The sequence below is a fragment of the Xenopus laevis genome, chromosome 7S (assembly GCF_017654675.1).
Source record: "Xenopus laevis strain J_2021 chromosome 7S, Xenopus_laevis_v10.1, whole genome shotgun sequence".
Classification (NCBI taxonomy): domain Eukaryota; kingdom Metazoa; phylum Chordata; class Amphibia; order Anura; family Pipidae; genus Xenopus; species Xenopus laevis.
Window position 1 is genome coordinate 29,875,608 of NC_054384.1, and position 18,406 is coordinate 29,894,013.

Here is an 18,406-nt window from a genome sequence, read left to right on the forward strand (position 1 = left end):
TATATGAGAATCAATTTCTTGCCCCTTTGTCTGTCTACACACCTCGTGCTGGATGAGCACAATATACAGTACACATAGAATAGAAATGTCACAATATAAGGCTGATATAAGCAGCCTTTTTATCATCGACTTATATTACAGGCCAACATCATTTTCTGCTGGATAACTTTTGACGACCCCTAAGCTTAGCTTCTCAACAGCTGCTCACTGAGCATGTGAGTGTTGCAGACACTTTATAAGATGGTGACCCCCTATGACAAGTTTGAAGTCCTGGATCATTGCTGCTATTGAGAAGCTGAAACTTTAGGCTGGTACAACAAGTTCACTATATAAAATATGGCATTTTTAGCCACATTAATTTTTAGGTTTAGTTCTCCTTTAAGCAGGCAGGTTTCAGACGTATAGTGTGTGCCTAATATGAGTGTGCATAGATTTCAGCAAAGTTTAGCGCAATAAATTTTTCTTAATCACCCTCTTTAAAGTTTAATAAATGGTATGTATGAACTTGCGTATAACGCCAGCTTTATACAGGATCTATGATCTTGTTTTACTTCCCAACATATGTGGCTAAATATGTAAGCTCTTTTCGGCAGGGTCCTCTTAACCTCTTGCATCATTCCTCAGTTATATTTTTGTATGCAATCTGTATGTATAATGTATACCCCATTTATTATACAGCATTTCAGAATTTGTTGATGTTTTATACAAATGTGTTTAATGATTATAATATATGTGAGTTTACTCAGCATGTCGGGTCCTTTTCTGTACATTACACATGACTCTTAGCATGGAAATCTGACTCTACTGTATATTTAATAATGATTTAATTTTCTTGTTTTATTGGTCTTATCCTTTCAGTTTGTATCACATTGTAACAAATTCTACCATCTTTGTGACAAAATAATGCCATAAAAGATTAAAATTGAGAAGATAAAATGGCAGGAGTATGATTTTATCATTGTAAACATGAATAAAAGATCTTGAGGCATAGGTTGCCAATTTAACTTGACAGTTTTATACAAGTTAAAAATGTATATATTTTTGTTTTGTTGCCTGCGGTTGGACACGATTTGTTTATTGTTCAATTTATGTACTGCTTCTGTCCAGTGAAACAACTGCACTTGCTCGAGGCTTTGGGAAGATTACATTAAACCTTGTAGAGCATAAAACTACTACTCTTGCCCAATACGTTTTATGATAATAGGATTTACCTTATACTTAGTCATTCCCCTTGATATTTCTTATTAAAATTGAGCTGCATCTCAAATACACAGGATTAGAAAAGTGACTGTAGGGTAGTACCAAGCTGTAGTGTATGCAAATGTTATGTAAGATCTTACTTTAATTTATGCAAATACAGTAGAACCCCCATTTAATATGTTTAAAGGAATCAAGAAAAAAATGGTGTAAAATACAGGAAAACGTAAAATCAGGGAAAACGTATTATGCATAATATATGTAGGACCACAAAAAAAGTGTAAAATAAGGGAAAACATTAAATCTGGGGATATAAGAAGTTTCAGTGTAAACATACCTGCATATTATACTGTCTGGAGGTAGCAGGATGGACCTTGATGTCATGGCTGGGTAATGTGACATCACTTAGTAGCAGTGTGAATGACTGTGCAACACCCAGGCAGGCATTTAGAGATCAGGATCCAGAGGTGAGTGTGCAAATAGAATATGAGCTGCAAAAAATATACGCAGTTGTGAATTATTTTAGGCACTCACACTTCCCACAAACAGACAATGTAAAGGAAAATTAAACTTTATTACAAGAACATGTCGGGTGCAGAGAGAAAGCACTAATCGGCTGATTATTAGTATTTCCATTATTTAAACATCAAATCTAAAGGCAGACAAGAACTATTGACCTATTCTGACCACCTGCACAAAAGAAAGCATTAGTTGGGCATGTCGGTGACAAAGGCAGCATGGCCTAAAACAGGCATGTCCAATGCGTGGGCCAATTGCGGCCCTTTATCAAATTAACACTGGCCCATAGCCTCCATCATGAAATTAATAATAATGCGGCCCAGCATAGTTCGACCAGGAATCACGTAGCCGTAGCAGTAATATTTTGGTACGATAGTGAAATGATCTGCCTATTGGTCTATACTGCTGCCTGTGTGCTGAAGGTGTTAGCAATAGACACGTACTGGCAAGTAGTGACGCGCCACTCCCGCATACGTCTTTAGTTTACTGTACTGGCACGTCAATACTTCTATTGCACCTTCAGTGCTAAAGAAGTATGTGAGAGAGGTGCGTCACTACGTGGCAGTATGTGTCTATTACTAACACCTTCAGCACACAGGCAGCAGTATAGACCAAGTGGCAGATCATTTCACTAATGTGCCCAAATATTACTGCTACGGCTAGGCGATTCCTTGTTTCAATTAGTTAAATGGTGTTAATGGTTCTAGAATGTCGGGCTAAATGGTCGGCCCCCATACATTTTCACCTCACCAAATCTGGCCCTCGTTGCAAAAAAGTTTGGACACCCCTGGTTTATATCAAATTAAGTGGCATATTAAAGAATCTTATCGAATTAGTATATATATTTAAGAAAATATTGCCCTTTTACATATTTTGCCTTGAACCACCATTTTGCTGTGGTCTGTGTGCTGTCTCAGAGATCACCTGTCCAAAAATACTACAACTCGAACAGGAAGAAGTGTGGAAGCAAAAGACCCTCCTAACCTGGTTTCTGACCATTTTCTCCTTGATTTGGTTAGCTGGTTAAAACAAACTTGTGATAGAATATGTGTCTTCAACTAAGATTTCAGGGCTTCATTTTTTTTAAAAGGGGTTATTTTCCTTAAAGGAGAAGGAAACCCCCAGGGCGCTAAACCCCTCCCCCCCTCCCCTGTGCTGCCCCCCCTCCCTCCTCCCCCCTGGCCTACCTGTCCCCCTGGGCAAATGCCCCTAACTTTTTACTCACCCCTCTGCGCAGGTCCTGTCCACGGAGTACGCAGTCGACATCTTCTCCCACGCGCGTCTTCTTCCTGCTCTGATCGGCGTTTTCTGGCGCATGCGCAGTAGGAACAGGTACCGGTACGGCTCTACTGCGCATGCGCCGAATGTCACGAAGTTTTCCGATTTCACTTCGTGACATTCGGCGCATGCGCAGTAGAGCCGTACCGGTACCTGTTCCTACTGCGCATGCGCCAGAAAACGCCGATCAGAGCAGGAAGAAGACGCGCGTGGGAGAAGATGGCGACTGCGTACTCCGTGGACAGGACCTGCGCAGAGGGGTGAGTAAAAGTTAGGGGCATTTGCCCAGGGGGACAGGTAGGCCAGGGGGGAGGAGGGAGGGGGGGCAGCACAGGGGAGGGGGGGAGGGGTTTAGCGCCCTGGGGGTTTCCTTCTCCTTTAAGAGGTCACAGAGTGCAGGTGCAGTGCTGTAAGAGCTAGGAACGAGCCCTTGTTCTTGCCCCTCTCCCTTTGTAAATGAGCCCTTTTATTTTGAGTAATTTAAGATATACAGTGGTGCGTGACAGTTTTTGAACCCTTTCAAATTTTTCATATAAATGTGATATAAATAATAATAATATTTCAAATAAGTCCTAAAAGTAGATTAAGAAAAGATAGTTGTACAAATTGAAAATAAATTGTTATATTTGGTCATGTATTTATTATTGAAAAAAAAAGATCCAATAACATATCTGCGTGTGGCAAAAGTAAGTAAATCACGCTCTCTATTTGGTGTGACCCCCTTGTGCAACAATAATTGCAATTAAACGTTTGCAGTAACTGTGTCCTGCACATCGACTCCCACTGCCCATTCCTCCATAAAGAACAGCTTCAGCTCTTAGATGTTAGTGGGTTTCCTCACATGAACCACGCTTTTTTGGTCTTTCCACAACATTTCAATTGGGTCAGGACTTTGACATGGCCATTCCAGAACATTCACTTTATTCTTCTTTAAACTAAAAGGAAAGGCAAAACTCATAACCTAGCTCCCTCTAATGTACTCCTCAAGATCTCCTAAATCACTATAGTTGCAACTCACCAATGCCTAGCCGATTGCATAAAATCTGTGTTCCTGTTCTGTTTGCATCTGCAGTCACGCAGCCGCCATCTTTGTAAAGTAACTGATACTTCCTCTGCCTCTTGCGCATGCGCGATAAAAAAACCTTGACCCCCAGGAGTGCATCACTTGCTGCATGACCCACTGTCGCTTGAGATTCACTTCAAAACACTCCCACCACCATGTTTCACCATGGTTCTTATGCTGGAATGCAATGTTTGTCTTACTCCGAATATAAGATACATAATTTAAACTAAAATATTATAATTTGGCTTCATCTGTCCACAAAACATTCTTCCAGTATCCTTCTGCTATGTCTACATAATCTTTAGCATACTGTAGGCAGTCAGTAATATTTTGGGGGAGAGCAGTGGCTTTCTCCTTGCTACCCTGCCATACACACCATTGCTGTTCAGTGTTCTCCTGATGGTGAACTCATGAACATCAGCATCACCAATGTGACACACGCCTTCAGTTGCTTAGACGGTACCCTGGATTCCTTTGTAACCTTTCAGACTATGAGAATCTTGCAGTTATCTTTGATGGTCGAACACTTCTGGGTAAGTATTGAATTTCCTCCATTTGAACACAATCTGGCTGACCGCTTTGAAATGTGGAGTCCAAACATTTTAGAGATAGTCTTGTAATTTTTTTCTAACTTTATGGGCATCAACAACTTTTTTTTCTGAGATCCTCCGACACCTCTTTTATTCAAGTCATGATTCACATCCAGAAATGTGTTTTATGTGTGATTCAGCTTTGCTGGATCTTCATTCTTTCTGGCTCTCAATCGCACCTGATTATCATCCAATGGACTCTGATTTCACCTTCAAATTATATGATAATCACTTTTGTCACAATCAGAAATGTTATTTGGATCATTTTTCTTTTCAATATATACATAACCAGATATAGTCATTTTTGTTTCATTTGTTTAACTAGGTTTTGTTTGTGTACTTTTAGCACTTGTTTGAAGATCAGAAGATTTTTTATGTCACATTAATAAAATAAAATTTTAAAGGGTTCTCAAACTTTCAAGCACCATTGTGTAATCTTGCAGAAAACAGGAGAAGACTGTTGTAGTTTCGTGGAAAATATTCTATTTCATCCAGACTTTACAGCCAAAAAATCAATGCTGCTCTTGCAGCTAAACCCTAAAATGAAGATAATCCACATATGGCAATGTGAGCCTTAATACTACAGCAGCTAATAAACTCAGAAGAAGGTTGCCCAAAATGTGAATATCTTCATAGCCAGCACTTACTAAGCCTTTTGGTAAGCACAGGGCCTGCCCATGATTTAAGTATAGTGCAATGGGTCACAATTGGGAGCATTCTGCCAGTGTTTAATTGCTTTTGGGAGGCACCTAACTGGTTATTAGCTTAAAGCTTGTTGTCATAGACATTGAATAAAATTGAACATTATGGGTAATGTGAATCTTTCTGGTCCATTCGCTTCTTTCACAGATCACTAAAACTTATTTCTAAAAGCTTTGCATCTTTTTGACAGTGCAGTATGCTTCAGACTAAGTGCCTTTTTATCACCCCATCTTTTAGTATTGCAGCACATAAGCAGTCACGTATGCAGAAATATAGATTTGCTTTATTGTGCAACGTGCATTTAGTTTTTGATGTAAAAGGCGCCCCTTGTAGCTGATATAGCTTTTAACATTAAAGTTTTTGCATTTTTTTTGTGAATATTTGTTATTCTTTAAAGGGAAGCGTGTTTCAGTGCTCAGGGAACAGGCTAAATACAAGATGTCATGTGTATCACATACAAACATGAAAAGCACTTACTCTTTAGAAGCTTAACAAGTTACTTATATAAATAAGAGTGATTATTAAAAGGGGAATTCCGTTATAGGATTTATTATCCAGAGGCCTAGGTTTTTTTCTGATAAGGGATTGTCCCGTAATATAGATCACCAATACCTAAAGTCTGCTGAAAATCATTTAACCCGGGGGATTGTATTTCAGCCAATACAGATTCATACAGCTTTGTTACCATCAAGTATAAGGTACTGTTTTATTGTTACTAAGGAAAAAGGAAATCATTTTTGAAAATTAGAATTATTTCTCCGCTTGTAGTTCCGCCCCTGTTAGAAGCTCTTGAGTCTACAGTTTCAGCAATCTGGTTGTTGTGGTCCAAATTACCCTAGCAACCACACAATGATTTGAACAAGAGCTTGGAATATGAACAGGAGGACCTGAATAGAAAGATGAGTAATAAAAAATAGCAATAACATACAATATGTACAGTGCAAAGAAATGAGCCTTGTCAGTTTTACTAAACAGCCTTGCAAAGTTGGAATGGTTGGTGCTAGAAATGTTATAGGAGAATTTTTCATTACAGGAGTATAATGCACTAGCCAATACATTTTATTGACGCTATGGGAGCCCTTATCCGGAAACCAGTTATCCACAAAGCTCAGAATTACAGGAAGGCCATCTCCCATAGACTCCATTATAATAAATGAATGCAAATTTTTCTCTGTAGTAATAAAACAGTACCTTGTACTTGATCCAAACAAAGATATAATTAATCCTTATTGGAAACTAAACCAGCCTATGGAGTGTATTTAATGTTTACATGATTTTCTAGTAGACTTAAGATCCAAATTACAGAAAGATCCGTTATACGGAATACCGCAGGTCCCGAGCGTACTGGATAACCATTCCCATACCTGTGCTGACATTTTTTATACTATTGTCTGTATGCGTTTTCCCAACAACTGATGAATTAGCTGGTCAGACTTCTGATAACTTTACGGTACTTGGATGGGGGGGTGTATTTTTTTCTGATTAGGTGCAGTCCGCAAAACGTACCCTAAGATGCAGTTGAACTGCAGACTTTCAGCTTTAATTCAGTGGGTTGAACAAAAAGATTGCATAAAAATGTGAGTAACTAAAGCCTTTTTTTAACACAATCACTTCATTTCAGGGACTCAAAAGCTATTGGACCATTGACTCAAAGGCTATTTCATGGGCAGGTGTGGGCAATTTCTTTGTTATGTCATTATCAATGAAGCAGATAAAAGTCTTGGATTTGATTTGAGGGGGGGGGGGTGCTTGTATGTGGAAGATTTTACTTGTATGTGGAAGATTTTACTTGTATGTGGAGACAACATGCAATCAAAGGAGCCCTCCATGCAGGTGAAACAAGCCATCCTTAAGCTGCAAAAAACAGAAAAAATCCATCCAAGGAATTGCTACAATATTAGGAGTGGCAAAATCTACAGTTTAGTACATCCTGAGAAACAAAGAAAGCGCTGGTGAACTCGGCAATGTAAAAAGACCTGGACGTCCACGGAAGACAATAGTGGTGGATGATCACACAACTATTTCCATGGTGAAGAGAAACCCCTTCACAACAGCCAAATAAGTGAACTATTCTCCAGGAGGTAGGCGTATCGATATCCAAGTCTACCATAAAGAGAAGACTGAATGAAAGTAAATACAAAGGGTGCACTGCAAGGTGCAAGCCACTCCTAAGAATCAAGAATAGAAAGGCTAGATTGGACTTTGCTGGAAAAAAAAAAAAATCTAAAAAAGCCAGCACAGTTCTGGAAAAACATGCTTTGGACAGATGAAACCAAGATCAACCTCTACCAGAATGATGGCAAGAAAAAAGTATGGAGAAGGAGGAACATCTCATGATCCAATAGCATAACACATCATCTATAAAACATGGTGGAGGCAGTGTGATGGCTTGGGCGTACATGGCTGCCAGTTACACTGGGACATTCGTGTTTATCCATGATGTGAAACAGGACAGAAGCAGCCAAATGAATTTGGAGGTGTTCATAGACACTGTCTGCTCAAATCCAGCTAAATGCAGTCAAATTGATTGGGAGGCGTTTCATAATACAGATAGACAATGACCCAAAACATACAGCCAAAGCAACCCAGGAGTTTATTAAAGCAAAGAAGTGGAATATTCTGGAATGACCAAGTCAGTCATCTGATCTGAACCCAATTAAGCTGCATTTCACTTGTTGAAGACTAAACTTCGGACAGAAAGGCCCACAAACAAACAGCAACTGAAAGCCGCTGCATTAAAGGCCTGGCAGAGCATTAAAAAGGAGGAAACCCAGAATCTGGTGATGTCCATGAGTTTAAGACTTCAGGCTGTCATTGCCAGGAAAGGGTTTTCAACCAAGTATTAGAATTTAACATTTTATTTTCAGTTTTTTAATTTGTCCAATTACTTTTGAGCCCCTGAAATAAAGTGATTGTGTTAAAAAAGGCTTTAGTTCCTCACATTTTTATGCAATCTTTTTGTTCAACCCACTGAATTAAAGCTGAAAGTCTTCAGTTCAACTGCATCTAAGTTGTTTCATTTAAAACTCATTGCGGTAATGTACATTACCAAAATTAGAAAAAAGTTGTCTCTGTCCAAATATTTATGGACCTAACTGTACATAGATGGCATTTTTACTTTTATTCTGACTGAAAGTGACAAGGACTATTAAATCAGTAAATTAAATATAAAAAGGGAGTACTTATGTCATGACACTTTTTCTTTTTAGATGCTTTTCCAAGTAATTGAACAAATCCACCTTTCCTTGCACACCGTCACACAGAATTTAGCATTTTTTAATCCGTTCAACTCTTCTTCATTGTTAATACTTTATTTGTCATGACTTGATGGCAGTAACTTATTGTTCTTATCTAATTTCACGCTGATTGCCAGTAGTTCTGCTTTATAGTTAGCATGTGGTTCAAGTGAATTAATGTATCCACTGTGAACCTCATCTGCCAGAAACAATGCTTTCCTGAAGGATTGTTGGAATAAAGAATCATGTGGTTATTAAGCAGATGTCCCTTCTCTGTGCCAATTTTATCTCAGGCATAGCCTACATTTTCCTTTCAACTAGATCAAGTTTTTCTGGGTATATATTCATTTGTTTTCTTTTGGTTCCAGGGGCTGACATTTGAAGAGGTGGAAAATTTCTTTACCTTTTTGAAGAATATAAATGATGTGGACACAGCTCTGAGCTTTTACCACATGGCCGGAGCCTCACTTGATAAAGGTATGTCTAAATGCTAAATGTTTTGGTCAAGTGTTTTTTTTGAAGGAAGGTTACAGCAAATTAGCACATCAGGCCGATGACAGGTAAGTGGTATATACTTTAATATCCATAAATATCCCTTATGTCACATGAACATTATCAATGTAACGAGATACAAAGAGAGAGAGAGACAAAGAAGGAAGGGAGGCTAACAAGCTATATTAATATTTTTCACTTTCCACAGTCTGTTTATCTTAAGTTTTTACACGGAATCATTCTTTTAAGAACCCATAACATTTTAAGGGTAAGGCCACACGAGGAGATTCTGGGAGATTTTGTCGCCTGTTGACTAATCGCCTCGTCTTTTGAGCGACTATCTCCCCGAACTGCTTCAGCGTTTTTCCCCCATAGGCTACAATGAAATGTCGCCTGCGTTAATGCACACGCAGCGATACGTTTTCTATAGTCGCCCGAAGTTGCCTCAAAAGACAAGGCGATTAGTCGCCAGGCGACAAAATCTCCCCGAATCTCCTCGTGTGGACTAGCCCTTAAGGTTTGGATGCTGCCAGAAGCAAAATAAGAGGTGTAGACCATGTCCAGGCATGATAAAGGTCAGGTGTTACAATAGCGTTTTATATACAGTTGTATACAGAATAAATAGTAGTGTGTTTAAAAAGTGAATAAAGCTCAAAATTCCTATAATAGCTTTTATTTCCATACACACAAATGCATTGGGAACGCTGCACATTCTATTCCAAATCAAAACATGAACAAAAATGTATCAAATTTTGTGATATTCCTTTACAGAAAGTGAAGACAAGGGAATACTAGGCTGTTCAAAAAAATAGCAATGTTTGTATTCTTATCTACAAACTCAAACATTCACTGTAAAATCTGAATTTTTTTCAAGATTTTGCTTTCCTTTGAATCACTGGACTATTTAGTTGTATAATCAGTGTTTCTGACAACTGCTGCACATCTGTGTTGTTAAGGAGTTCACCAACTTCTGGCACCTGTTACATTCCTCAATTCTTCTGCATTTCTTGGTTTTGCCTCAGAAACAGCATTTTTTATGTTACCCCGCAAGTTTTCTATTGAATTAAGGTCCCGAGATTGGGCTGGTCACTCCATATCGTAAATTTTGTTGGTCTGGAACCAAGATTTTGCTAATTTTCTGGTGTTTTTGAGGTTGTTGTCTTGTTAATAAAAACACCCATTTCAAGGGCATTTCTTCTCCGGCATAAGGCAACGTGACCTCTTCAAGTATTTTGATGTAATGAAACTGATCCATGATCCCTGAGATAAAACAGAGTACTGTGGCTTGAATACAATGTTTGGGTGTCGTCTGACAAACTGTCTGCGGCCCCAGGCCTAAAAAGAACAATCTTGCTTTCATCAGTCCATTTTTTTTAGGCCTGTAAGTGTGTTCTTTGGGAAGTTGTAACCTCTTCAGCACATGTTTTTTTTTCAACAATGGGACTTTGTGGGGGCTTCTTGACGATAGCTTGGCTTCACATTCACACACTGCTAAATCTAGCAGAGATAGGAATGGATGAGTAAGAGAATCAAATTTAGTCGATGAAAGGGATACATTTGGTTGCTAACAAACCTTTCACCTAACTTAGTTCATTACTCTTATTGCTGTTTTGATTTATTCTAAAGAGAGGATGATGATCTCGTTGCGGAAGTTAGCTTCATTGGCTTATTTCACTTAGTTTTAGAAGCATAAATACTGAACTCATCTGAGAATACTTTCTATTTGAAAACAATAACCTTTGTGTCCCTCTGTGGCTGTGTAAATGTTTTAATTTCTCCTATTAAAGTCCATACATAGTATAAAACTGTTACTCAATCTCAAATTGCTGCTTAGTATTCTGCTATCTTGTTTTAAACCTTGTTAAACCTAGAATGCCTTTCATTCTGCCAAGGCCCCAGGTGTACCATTGAGAATATATTCTTGCTTATCTGAAGGTTTTATTGCAGTCATTCCTGAACAATTTGAGTTGTATCTGCATATTACTGATAATATATAGACTGGTGAACACACAAATCTAAATAAATGTAGTCATTTGAAAATGGGGAAAGCTAGGTTAAAAACTCTGTGATTGAGAAAAGTTGCCTAGAATCATAATAAGCAGGTAACAATTTGCTCTCACCTGCTGCTGCTCTGCTATTGCCCACCATGCAGTTATACATCTAGTATGCCTGTCTGTGTCCAATAAATTCATTGTGTATTAAAGATTTGATGCAGAAGAGTTGATTATGACAACAAAGTTAATAGAGAGGAAGGAAATTGTAGTGTGTTTGGGGGAAGAAATAAAACTTACTATTTTTGTAACATACCTTTATAAATTGTGTCTCATTTATCCTAACCCCCTTTAGACCACAAGCCTTTGTGAACAGGATCAACATTGCATTTACTGTGCAGTTGTGGGATCTATTTGCCGGAAACCTGCTATCCAGAAAGCTACAAATTACCGAAAGTCCATATCCCCTCTATTTTATCCAAATTTTAAAAATTCCTTTATCTCTATAATAGTAAAGCCGTACCTTGTACTTGACCCTAAATAAGATATTATTAATCCTATTGGAAGCAGAACTAGCCTATTGGGTCTATTTAATATTTATATAATTTTCTAGTAGTTATAAGGTACTAAGATCCAAATTATGGAAAGATCTGTTATTCGGAAGCCCCAGATTCTGAGTATTCTGAATAACAGGTCCCATACCTGTGTTCATTTGTATGTAAGTTACATACCTTTATGTATAATGCAGACTATGTTGGAAATTTTTAAAATGATTGAAATATTAGTAATGATAATTAAAGGAAAATGAGAGCCTCCACAATTTAATGATATATGATAAAGGACTAATAATTATAAATGTGACTGGTTTGCTGCTAACCACAATTTGCTCCTAATTTCTGTATGAAATGAGAAGAGCCATTCCCTCTCCTTTCTTTCTGAGTTGTCATCATTTATCACTGCCTGTGCATTAGGAACCTGGTTCACAACCCACCATTTTCTCAATGTAGCGACTAAATAATATAAAACGGACATTCGCTATTTATTTTATAATACACCTGCTGTGATACTGGGTGTTCACCTTAATTATGGTACTTTTGTGCGATTAAAGAAAAGTTTTTGCGAAGCTGAATAAATTTCACTAGTTTATTAATTCATTCTGGTGTTCTTCCGAATGAAATAAAAGGAGAAAACAAAAGCTGTGCATTAGGCATGGAAAGTGATGAAAGGGAAGCAGAACGAAAAGGTCAAACTGGAGAGATGCTCCTGGGAAACCTGAGTAAATAGAAACATCAATGACGCAGGTGCTAGAGACTGAAAAGAAATCCTTGCCTCAAGGAGAGAAATGTCATGCAAAAGTTAGATAAAAAGATGCAAGTCCAACTGAAAAAATGATTGGTGCAATGTGTTCTGCAATAGCATGATTTCCTATTTCAGTATTGTTGCTAGTTTTATAAAGGAGGCTTAATTGTATGTAGATTTTATTCTATGATAATATTAAGGGGCATATTTATCAATTTTGAATTGAAAAAACATCAAAACTCAAAAAGACCCACCGAAATTAATTGGAAGTTCTTTTTTGGTCGAATAGGTCCGTATTTGGCCGAATTCGAATCGTACGATTCTAAGCAATAGCGCACCAATTGACTCCAAATAGGTTGTAGGAGGTCCCCCATAGGCTAAAACAGCAATTCGGCAGGTTTTAGATGGTGAATGGTCGAAGTTAAATTTTTTAAAGAGACAGTACATAATAAATGTCAATATTCAAATTTTTTTAAATTTTTTTCCATTTCAAATCGAATTTGGACTATTCCCTAGTCGAAGTTCACAAAAATAGCTTGAAATTTGAGTTTTTTTTCATTTAAAAATTCGCCTCACCCTTTGATAAATCTGCCCCTAAGAGTGATATATATAATAAACAGCCTTAGCTCAGTGCAATTTCACAAAAATAAAAAGTAAAAATATTATGCAATGTATTAATGTTCATTAGGAAGTTTAATACATTGTAATACATTTAATACATAATACATTTTTGCCAAGAGAAAAATTTTTGCATTGCATATATATTACATACCAGGGTAATTGTACACCGTGCCAAAAAGAAAACCCCCAAAAAACGTAAAAATATATCCAAGTATTTCATACTCCATGATACCATATATTATGTTGCCCTATATTATTGCGTATTGGTGGCCTGATTAATTCAACAACAAAAACACCACTTAAGAGCAAAAGTGAATGATTATAACTATGAGAATCCACAAAGGCTACTAAAGCATTAAAAAAAATATTATTTTTCATTTATTTAGCTGTATGGTACAGAGACGATGTTATAAATATAGAAATATTTTGTTCTATACTTTGGTGGCCTTTGTGGATCCATAGACTGCCAATTGCTAATTTTTGCTCTTTAACAGATTTCTGTTGCCCTGAGCCAATGGTCTGAGGCTGGTCACTACTCTACTTTGGAAAGTTATCTACTTTTGCCTATATTACTGTACCGTGCCTTTTGTTCAAAAACGCCACCCCAGCTGCAAATTAATTTGGCAATTATTAAATATAACTAATGCCCCACTTAATTAGTGATAGAACCACTACATTTTAAAGAGACAGTATACCCAGTTTCAGGTCAACCCAATGTGTGATCAACCCCCCACACACATGCAGGAGGGGAGCGATAAATGTGCCTGGCACGAAGGCCCTTCGATTCCCTCACCGAGTAGGGTAGGCTGACAGACGAGCTGCATGCCTAGAGCCCCCCCTACAGTTGCACCCTAGACACATCCCGTTACCACTTTGTTGTCATTGTTTTGGCTTATAGATAAGCACGAGTCCATTATGCAGCAGGCACTATTTGTGCCTTTGTTATAATTTTTGAACAAATTCTAACTCAACTGGTGGGTGAAAAAAATACTTTTCTCTGTGTTCCTCTAACAAGGGTACCCCTTAATAGATAATCAATGATTTTTTTTTTTTGCATCCAAAATGATTGCTCTGAAGTGTAACCTGCTGCTAAACCTACAGCCTCTGTGTGAACATATCATAGAGCAGTGTAGATTTGAATAAACTGGAGTACTCATTTGTGGCTTGAAAGCTGCCCATTTCTAATGTCATAGTTAACATTAATGGATAATTATTATATAATACACAAAAGCCATGAATATCCTGTAAATTATATCCTTATAAACGGTGAGTTCTGATGTCATCAGTTATAAACGGTGAGTTCTGATGTCATTTCTGTCACATGACTCACTGAAACGTGTGTATTATAATAAATAAAGTACCCCCAGTTGTAAAATATGAGGATATTAGAAGTTACCTCGGAGCAGCATGTTGTTCTCCAGTGACCTAAAAACCGGTGCTTATTTTTAAATTCCTGGCTTGTAGGTGGGTTTTGGTTGCATAAAAACAGGTCTACTGTCAAACAGAGCCTCCTGTAGGCTGCCAGTCCAAATGGGACCTAGCAAATAGCCAATCACAGTGCTTAATTTGCACCCACATAAACAATTGTCATGTTTGTGTTGCTCTCCAACTCTTTTTACATCTGAATGTTGCTCATAGGTAAAAAAGGTTGGGCACCCTTGGGGTTGGGCAACCTACATTAACCCCAAAGCCTGTTTTGTCTTCCCAGTGGGTTCTGGGCTAGGCATAGACACAACAAATACACAGTCACATTACATCATATTTCTGTGAAGGCCCCTGGAACAGATGTCCTCAAATTGTCATGCTGTCCACTGCTGGTTTCTGACCATAAGTCAGATAAAGGTGGCCCCAAATGTGTAGATTTAAGCAGACGGTTTAAGGGGCAGATTTATCAAGGGTCAAATTTCATAGTATTTTTTTGGCCAAATAGGTCAGTTTTCTATCAAATTCGAATCGCACGGATCGAAGTAATAGTGCATTCGAATCGTACAATTCTAAGTTCCCCCCCCCCAAAAAAAACACTTTTTTTTCCAAAGTCCACCAATTGACTCCAAGTGGGTTCTAGGAGGTCCCCTGTAGGCTAAAATAGCAATTTGGCAGGTTTTAGATGGCAAACGGTTGGTCGAATTTTGCAAAGAGACAGTGCATGATAAATTTTAAATTTACGATTTTTTTTCTAATCGAATTTGGACTATTCCCTAGTCGAAGTATACAAAAATTAGCTCTAAATTTGATTTGCTTTTTATTCTGATTTTCACTTCGACCTTTGATAAATCTGCCCCTAAATGTTAGCATACTACATGACATCTGGAGAGTAATGTTGACAGGCCATTCTGTGATCGTGTTGGATAACTATGTGAATTGAAAATTTCATCTGCTACTTCTAGGTAGGTGGAGGATACAGTAGCAAATGAAGAAGTGAGAGGAGCTAGGACTTCCATTTTTAGGATGTTGGATAATTGCTTTTTCAATGTAGAGCCCCATTCATTTATTATATTATATATAATTTTATATATATATTTAGTAAAAACTAAAAAGGCACAAAATAACAAAAATCCAGAAGCAAGCTTTTTAATATTGTAACAGCTGTATCATTTTTGTGCTTTGGTTAGATATAAAATAAGAACAGATGCTGCAGGATAACATGCATATATTAACTTACAGTGAACAATATATTCGTTGGATATTCTGTTTTTTGTAATTCAAGTTTTACACTCTCGTTTTTGGATTATTTCCAATCCAAGCCTGTTCTCCGTTAATATTTTTCACAAAGAACTTGCAGCTCCACTGAACCTGAAGTTCTTTCTGACTGAACAGAGAAGATCCAGAGCAATGACTCTTCTAGTGCTCTTTGCCAAACGCTGAATTTTATCCAATGATGAGGCTTTTTTCCCCAGTCCTGAACAGCGTAATTATACAAGATGTGGAGTAGAGATAGAAACTCTGGCAGGCTTTCTTCCCCATATCACTCATGGGAAAAGAGGGGGCATTTATCTGACCATGGAAAGTTTTCATTTAGAGCTCAACAAAAACTGCAGATATTTATTTGCATATGAGGCAAATTATACTTAAAAACCCTTTCACGTTAAAAGCTTTTTTTATTAGTCTGTATAGTATTGTTCAGCTCTGTATAGTATAGCTCAGCTCTTTTGAGTGATTATTTGCAATTAAAGGGGAACCCAATGAGTTGGGTCATGGTGGCCGAAAACTGAAAGGGTCAGATTTACTAAGGTTCAAATGGTAAATTCGAATTTTCTAATTGTGTTTTGGTCAAAACTCACAATTTCGAATTTAAAACCACCAATTCGAATTTGAATGTTAGATTTATCACACCCCGACCCTGGAAACCGTTCTAATTCAATACTTTGCCACCTAAAACCTGCTGAGTTCATGTAGAAGTCAATAGGTCCATTGAACCATTTGAAGATGTTAATAACCTTTTTTTTTTTTTCCGGATTTACGATTTGGATTTTCAGGTTTTTCCTATTCAATCATATATTAGACGTTCAAGTTTTTTCATTCGAATATGAGTACATTCAAATTTATTTGAGTGTTAAAAATTCACATAACTTCAAAATCCAGCCTCTGATATATAACCCCCTAAATGTGCATTTCTTTTTATATAGTAACGTAAAGATCACTCTATGGGGAATATTTAGCAAAGAGTGAAGTTAGAGATCACCACAGTCCACTAGAGTGAAATTCTGCCATTCTCCATTCATTTCTATGGGATTTTTAAAAGAGGATTTATCAATGGGTGAAAGTGAAAGTTCTCCCTTTGATGAATATGTCTTTAAAAATGCCATAGAAATGAAGCATGGCAGGATTTCACTCTAGTGGACTGTGGTGATCTCTAACTTCACTCTTTGATAAATATAACCCAATGTTGTGCTTTCCATTTGGCCATTATAGGATTAGGTTCTTGCTCAGATAGGGCAATCGTTTAATTATATTCAATATCTATCAAGAAAAATATAAGTACCATTCCATGCCATTAGTTCTCAAGAAAATGCCAATCAGTCCTTGGTTTTGTGAAGCCACTAGCTTATATCTGTTCTTTTACATTGGTGGCAAATCCCTGTATTTACAGCTTTACTCTGGCATTTGTACTTGGCCTTTCTTTGTTCTTTGTAATGTCCCCCCAGTGAATTCAGTAGGTGAGAGTGTTTGCTTAGTTATTACCTTTGTACTGATCTCACCAGCCGCAGTTTGAAGAAATGTATTTGTATTTGGCGTCCACTGGAGCCGTGGTGTCAGGAAAGTGTCTTACACTTGATCTTGGCCTGTTCATTAAACAAGACCTTTTGTTCTGAAAATGTCAGGATCATGCAGAGTGCATACAGTATTCCAGTTGCTGCACCCTTCAGAGAATCTTACTACATCTCTCTGATATGCAATCAAAGGGAAAACTGACACTTTGCTGAGGGATTGACAAGGCAGCAGAGTCTGTGCCTGTCAAGCTGTAGCTCACCGGAACCTATTTCATTACAATAGCAATGATTTAACGATCCTTACATAATACAATGCAAAGCGTCTCTGTCTACAAATGCTCCAAAGTCTCAACTTCCCCACAATTAGATGTGATGAGAGGAGTTTCATTCTGTGTTTGCATGCAGAGCTTTTTTTAAGGGGTGCAAATAATGGAAGACTTCCTCGGGTTTCTATACATAGTCTGGCTATCCATAACAGCAGTTGTGGTTAGGAAGAGTAGAAGAGCAAAATGTTGACCGTAGCCCTTAGTTGTTGTTTAAATACAATTCAGCGCAACCACATGTAGTTGAAGGCTGTTTAGGGATTCTGAAGTTTCCAACTTAAAGAACAAGGAGCATTTTACAATTGGGGTGCCAAAAGTTAGGTACCCCAAGTGACTATTTTTACTTACCTGACACCCCGGGCCGGAGCTCCGATCAGCAGAAAACCGCACTGGCCTTGGGTTTTTCTAGCGAGCACCACAAAGAGATCCTCTTCCTGCTTCTTCGGGTCTTCCTTCTTCTTTAACAACAGCAACTGGGCACCAAATAGAACCACAAATTACCTGTCTATTTTACCAGACCCACCAACAAAAACTAAATTTGTATACAAGGTGGCTTTGTACATCATTGAGGAATCACCTGGGGGTGGCAAACACATGTGTTACTTTGTGTGGACAGATAGGATTGCTTTCAGAAAGACTAATAGTAATGTACTATTAGATAGCACAATGCTCAGGGGTCTTAATATTTTTCTTTGGGGACCCAGAATAACAACATGTGAAAGATGCATTGTGGGTATCAAAACATAAACCATGAACAAGTCTCTCCTTTTCTCTATGGCCGACTCACTATTGTCAACTATTGCACACTGTACAAGAACTGCTTGTTTGGCAACTTAGTGAATCTTTAACTGGGTTGGCCACCAATGCAGTTAGCAGAAAAATGG

General features: G+C 37.8%; 1 protein-coding gene across 4 annotated transcripts in view; it reads left to right on the forward strand.

Moving 5' to 3' along the window:
• Positions 1-18,406, forward strand: part of micu1.S (mitochondrial calcium uptake 1 S homeolog) — an 84,948-nt gene that overhangs the window by 60,607 nt on the left and 5,935 nt on the right. For all 4 annotated transcript variants that reach the window (XM_018227564.2, XM_018227566.2, XM_018227567.2 and 1 more), the window contains one exon: positions 8,954-9,062. In XM_018227564.2, coding sequence (XP_018083053.1) covers positions 8,954-9,062 — 109 coding nt within the window. The remainder of the gene's footprint in view (positions 1-8,953; positions 9,063-18,406) is intronic.